This window comes from Melitaea cinxia, chromosome 10, assembly GCF_905220565.1.
Source record: "Melitaea cinxia chromosome 10, ilMelCinx1.1, whole genome shotgun sequence".
NCBI lineage: Eukaryota > Metazoa > Arthropoda > Insecta > Lepidoptera > Nymphalidae > Melitaea > Melitaea cinxia.
Window position 1 is genome coordinate 3,767,905 of NC_059403.1, and position 6,710 is coordinate 3,774,614.

The window sequence follows — 6,710 nt, forward strand, 5'->3', positions numbered from 1 at the left end:
CAAATCAACAATACTTACGTTTTAAGTAATTAGTTTAGTTCACCATTGTAACAACTTGTATACAATCAATACAAATATCACTATACGCATAATATTACGTTACTTTGATACATTATTTACGTATAGTAGTATATGGTTCACTTACTTAAAGTAAGAACTGTACATGGTATATTATTACCAGGCCATATTAAGGCCAAAAAACGTTAAAAATCACACATGATGTCAGTCCTATAATTTCTATCACCTGTAAAATTAGATCAAGATTGCTAATTAAACAGTAATGGACTCAATTATCGCAGTAATCTTTATAATATTTAAAGTAATTAAATGAAATAAATTGAAATCACAATCCGTTATTTTAAAGTTCGTACAATTCGACAATATCAAACTTACGTAATATTACTACATATATAAAAAGCATTTACACTGTCGACATTTTCACATTACGTTCCGTTCGACCACTTACCCTTTTCAACGAATTATAGGTGACATATCGTTCGGTGTAAACTCGATTTTATCAGATAAACGCAAAGGCTGACAATCGTAGGTGAAACAATGTAACGAATTATTGTGATATCACTGTTCTTTCCAATCGAAGTGGTGACACGTTGATTTTATCAAAACGCTTGAAGTATCTAGTAGTGGTTTATAAGTACATAGTATTGAGTAATGTTTTATAATAAAATATTTATTGGAAAACTATAACAGCGTACAATCTTTTCTCTGCAATTAATCTTTTATGTATTAAAATAAAAAAGAATAGAAATTAATCCTCTACGCTACTAAGATGCATATACTGACATACATATACATATATGTTATATTATGATCTTCATTGTTGAGCTAAAAGATATTATGCCAGCAAAACAATTCAAAGTTCACTGTTTCTCTGTACATATGTCTCAAGATTAGCTTGAATTGTTGCAGCAATAATTACCGTAGCACTTAATTAAATATGAATTGGTTCTCCTCTGAATGAGGATGTATACTACGATCTAGAACAGGTCAAATCCGTATTTGACGACACGAGCAGGAAGCCCTAATTCTATAATTGTTTTGAAAACATCGTTTAGCCGGCAAGAGGTTTATGGGTGCGGTTTGTTATCGTTACTAATTTAGCGTACCATTCCTGACATTAAGATTTCGAGAATGAGATAGACATGCTTCTAGTAAATTATTTCACGATTTTCCAGCTATGTTTCCCTCGTGGTTTTATCCGCTCAGATACATGATTTCATTCCTTGCTACAACTGTGACATATATTATAATTTGTTACTTACAATGTATTTCTAATGGTGATAAAATTCGTTGACGGTAATCTTATTAAAGCGACGTCACCAATGTAATATTTTTGATAATAAAATTAAATATTTCGAACTTTATTAATGTTAACAATACATATTGCTATATTTAACTTATTACATTATATGATTTTTTGTAGTAATTTAAAATTAGCTACTCGAATGTTACACAAGACTCGGACACTCCATTTTAATTGTACTCGTTTTCAGGAAATGATATTTAAACTTTTAATGTTTCAAATTATTGTTCGTAAAATACTCGGTTATAACTTTTTTACTTTCATTAAAATATTATTTGAATTCAACATTACGCAACATCAGCTCACGTAAAATTTACTGCTATTTCCTGCAACGTACAAAATTAACCTTGAAGAGTTCAGCCTAATCGTCCGTTAGGTTATGAGAATGGAATTTGCTTTATTATTTCCAGAAGTTGAACAAGTCACGATACTATGATGTTGAATGAGCGATCTACACGCAAATTTAACACTAAGTAAACGAAGCAGTTGCGAACCCCCAAAGACAATTTTCAATGTCTGGTACCCGCTCAAGGTGGTCTAATTTTGTAACAAATAAATTATAAATAGGTATATTCAAATCAACTGCGTAAACAGTTTATAGTTTTCACAGAAATGTAAATCGCAAGTTATTTGTGTTTTAGTAGAACTGCTCGTCGATGCAAGCTAAGTTTACCAGAAACCAATAGCGCGTCGACTAAAATGCTTAATATTAGCATTTCTTTGTCAGGTTACCAATAAGGACAAAAGAAATAATTATGACGATCGACAGAGCGGGTCGCCCGCCTGCGCCGCGGCGGACATCAACATACAGAAGCTATGATGAACTCGGTATTATAGACAGAGGAAGACCTCTGAGATACAGACATGGTGGTGTTGAAGATTTATCAGGAATAGAACACCAGCGAACTCCTCGGTCCTATAACCCACACGACTTTGACGATATTACAGTCATTAGTTCAGAGGAAATACCTAAGCCGAAAAGAAAAACCATTGAAGGCTTAGCAAGTGGATTCAGACGAACATTCTCAGTGAGAAGTAGAAGGGAGCCTGAAGGAATTCCATTGGATACGTTTGGTGTAACTGGCGAGGAGACTTTCGCAACTGTAAGAGGTGCTCCATTTGGCCGACGCAGATCCTTGTCAAGGGATAGAGGATCGTCGTTACTGGGTAGAAGTTCATCAGAAGGAGACGTAAGGATACCACTTCCTCGAGCACCGCCTGTCAACCCTACGCCTAGACTGCACCGCTGTCTTCGCGCTCTCGGAGGGAGCTGGAAAAATCTTCTATTATGTGAGTCTTCGAGAAATATAGCTTCAGCTTTTCTCATTAACTAAACATTGAGCTCAATAGGCTTGAAGGGCCTTAATTAACCACCCAATTAACCGAGTCTAAAAACGTATCGTATATGTAAACATAACTCTTAACCTTTTGAAATCCGGTTACGCGTCTCATTATTCTTTTATTTAAATGGTAGTTAACTGTTGACCGCGGCGCCGGTGTCTGACATAATTGTGGGTAAGACGGGTACAAATGTTACCGAGAAGCTAAGATAGTTTAATTTGACACGCTAAGCTTAAACGAATGTAACGATTTCTTTTATGTAAATGTAAAGTATTATCTATAATAATATTTATGATTCGATAAATTAATGATTATTGCCGCGGGTTATAAAATTATCTTAATTTTATAAATTCCATGAGATCGAAGCGATTTACTACTGCTTCGGTTTTGTGAAACTTTGCTCTTTTTTTTTTGTAAAGTAGTACGTATTTTATTCTTACAGCTATACGGCAAATTATTATCTGAAGAAATGTTTTAATGTGTTACTGTGATACTTTAAATTATCTTTTTTCTATTGCTTTAACCTTTTAAGTAAAATTAAGAAACAACAAGTTTTTAAAAACATTAAATTTTAAAGTGTGTTAAAATATATTTTATAAAGTTACATAAAATCTACATAATCGTGTCGATAACAAACTATTAACATATTAAATATTAAATGATAATATCTTCTTATAACCAAAATACTTCTGTAAGGCTTTGCTAATGAATGTAATAAATATTACTTTTAATGAAAATGTTTTGAATATTATGTCAATATCTAATAAAACTAAGGATTTTATTGTTGAATTTAAACTAAACGGCAACTATGATATAACTAACAAAAATCAATTCTCAAAGGATATAAAATGAAGATAAGATGGAGAAATAACTTAAAAAATGTCACAATACCCGAATCAGTAATTATATTGTAATATCTCGAATTTTACGGCAGTTTCATCTGAGATCCATACTTATACTTCCATTACTGAAAAATATATTCAATAAGCTGTGTTGCTACAACAACGCATAACTAGCGGCAACATCTACACGTTTACATATAGGTTTGGGCGTCATACACGGCTTATTACTGTCGAGTTAACCCTGTACTGCGAGTGGTCTCATTTAGGAAATTGCCTTTTTAATTTTCCGTCACACTGGGCTCACAGCCTCAGGAACAATAGCAGGGTTCAAATGAAACTCACCGGCTGTTCTAGTTCCGTTGATGGTTGCTAAAGCGCGTACAAAGGCAATAGCGAATGAGTAGGAGAGTGATATATCGGGATGAAAGACGAAGCTTTTTTTATATCGGGGATCGGGTGCCACAAAGTAGCGAGGGAATGTCATATATATTTGTATTTCTTTAAGTTTTTGAGTCAATAGAAGTCTTAAAATGTATTGGTTGATGATATTATTTTGAAAGAATGTTAAGAGTTTAGATCTTATCTAAACGTCAAATAAAATGTAGCAAAATATAAACAAAAGAAAACAAGTATTATTTTCAAGTCTCGTTTTGAATTAAAAACAAAATTTCTTTTTACCTGTAAATAATTTCAAGGAATAAAAAAGTATCTCTAGTACTGATAAAATGAAAATAATATTAAAAGTACAAGTCCAAAAACTTAAGAAAAAAAGTCATTGTACTGGCACGCGTTAAATCAAATTATACCTAATTGAATATCCGACCCAAAATGTCATTTCTAGTAATTCGGTTTGAGTAGTGGAAACGATACGTCTAATACAAAGAGGGGACGAACGGTTGTCAGCATTTATTCAGCACTCATAGTCGACAGCGTGATGACAGTTGATTCTCTTAGCGTAATTGCTTTCGCTAAGTGATCACATACATTCATTTATCATGCGATTTGATTAAGCATTCATGCGGATTCATTTAATAGATTATTTATTTCATTCAAAGTAATATAAAGACTTATTTTATTGTATACTTTCTCTTGTATAACAAGAAAGAAGTATTTACCTAGAAATGGGACAGTAACAAAATATTAATCTTACATTTTCAAAGTAATAAAATAAAGTCAAGAAGGATATATTTCATATCTCAAATTTATATATGTGAATCACAAACTGCGTAAAATTCAAATAACGAACGTAAATGTGTATAACATCATCAAATATCACATACGAGATGTTATACTTTAAAAAAAATTATCCTAACGAGATACCTTTACTACATAACCCTTTCCTCAAGACTCTATATTCATGTGCTATTTTTATCGGGGGTCGTTTCGTCCGCTGCACGTAGGAACGGGTTATCTGGCTGGGGTCACGTACAGCCCACATCGGACTCGGTATCGCCGACGAGGCCACGGGACAAATCGTTAGGCAAATAGATAAAATTTGATATCATGCTAAAATTACGTAAATACTGACGGACAACGAACCTTTATTTTAGTTTTTGCGGTAACTTCTTTTACATAAAATAATAAAGATTTCTAACTGCTTTTAGTTCGCACAAAAAACTTGTATCCATAAAAACAATATAATTTTTTTTTTCTAATACTTGTGCGAACTCACTCATTATAATCAAAAACATTTTTTCCGATTTTACCGCGATAAAATCAGAAAAAGTTTTTCCCTCAATACAAAAAGTTGACGAGAAAATATTGTATAGTCTTATTTCTAATCTTATTTTAAGGAAAATCTATCGTTTAATGCATATTTGGGACATTATCAAACCAAAATTTGCAACGCTTTCTTAACGCTTTTGTGAATAATTGATAAAATTTTTCATTACTTGGTAATTTGAAAATCCTTTAAGTAAATCATATTACTGTTATTATCAGAAATAAATAGGGTTCGTATGATTTCAAACAAATTTAAATGGACTACACGATAAGTTCTAGCTTTCGATTAAAAAAATACATCAAAATCGATACACCTAGAAAAAATATGAGGTAACATAACATAAAAAATACAGTCAAATTGAGAAACCCTTCCTTTTTTTCAAATCTATTAAAAATATATTATTCCTCAACAAATTTTTCATTTAAACACTTAATGCGGCATAAAGATTATTAGGTCAGTCCGGACGCCTAGAGTGGCGCTGTTAGGTTTCACTCGCCACAAATAGGCTCGTAATACTCGACATAAGCACTACACTCCATCCCATCTCGTAGAATAGGGTTTCTAACTTGATCTAGCTATTACGTTTGTACGTTTGAAATTGTAAAATAAATGAAACAGTTTTATTTCTCTATTAGCGTACAAGTATAATGAATTTGTTCTTTCGTTTGCAATTTTGCGAAATATCAATAACTCTCTATTATTTCTGAAGTAAAATGTCTGATGTTAGATCTATTAATATTTTTATGTTGTTGTGGTGTGGGATGAAACTTTTAAGATTTTTTTTATAAATAAAAAATTAAACTTTTCAGAGTTTTTAGATTTGGCTTTAAGATCTGAGTTAAATGAAGAATGAGTGCACTTTCTCATTTTTAAGCAAATTAAAATATAAAAAAAATAATAATATTAAGTGAAATTTTAATACTAATAGAAATAAAAGCTATTTTTATTTTATTTTTTTGTAATAATAAAAACCAGAAATAATTTAGCTTTTTATGTATTCTCAATGCATATATAGTAAAAAAAGTAGGTACTTATTTCGATTTAAAGTGAAAGTGACTATTTGTTCTGGTGTAGAAAGAGCCATTTCACAAAAATCGGTAACAATCCGCGAAATTGTAATATTTTGACGTCGTTAATCTCAGTGTTGGATGCAATAATGTAATTTATATTCTTGAAATATAATAAAGCAACCTTTGTTGTAGTCCATAGTCGGATCAGAATTTTGATTTATATTATGTGTATAAAATTATTAACCTTTTCATCAGCCTCCTCCCTGGGTAAACGGTCGCAATGTATACTTTGAAGTCCTACTTTTCAATAACCATACCATTCATATATATATAAACATACCATTCATAATAATGTGGAATATAATTTTGTTGTCCACTATCATAGATTTTTATTCCATTTGTATCTCTATTAAACGATAAAAAAAATTTAAAGTTACGAATATTTTCCAAATAAGTACAATTTTAAAAGCGAT

The 6,710-nt window shown here is 31.4% G+C and overlaps 1 protein-coding gene across 1 annotated transcript; it reads left to right on the top strand.

Moving 5' to 3' along the window:
- Positions 1-2,019: 2,019 nt before the first annotated feature.
- Positions 2,020-2,655, top strand: LOC123657176. Its single transcript, XM_045592751.1, has one exon. It carries the CDS (start codon positions 2,077-2,079, stop codon positions 2,653-2,655), a length of 579 nt encoding a protein of 192 aa, XP_045448707.1. The 5' UTR covers positions 2,020-2,076.
- The last annotated feature ends 4,055 nt before the right edge of the window (positions 2,656-6,710 follow it).

Excerpts from the sequence above, each read along its gene's own strand:
- LOC123657176 (XM_045592751.1), top strand. The coding sequence starts at position 2,077 with ATGACGATCGACAGAGCGGGTCGCCCGCCTGCGCCGCGGCGGACATCA.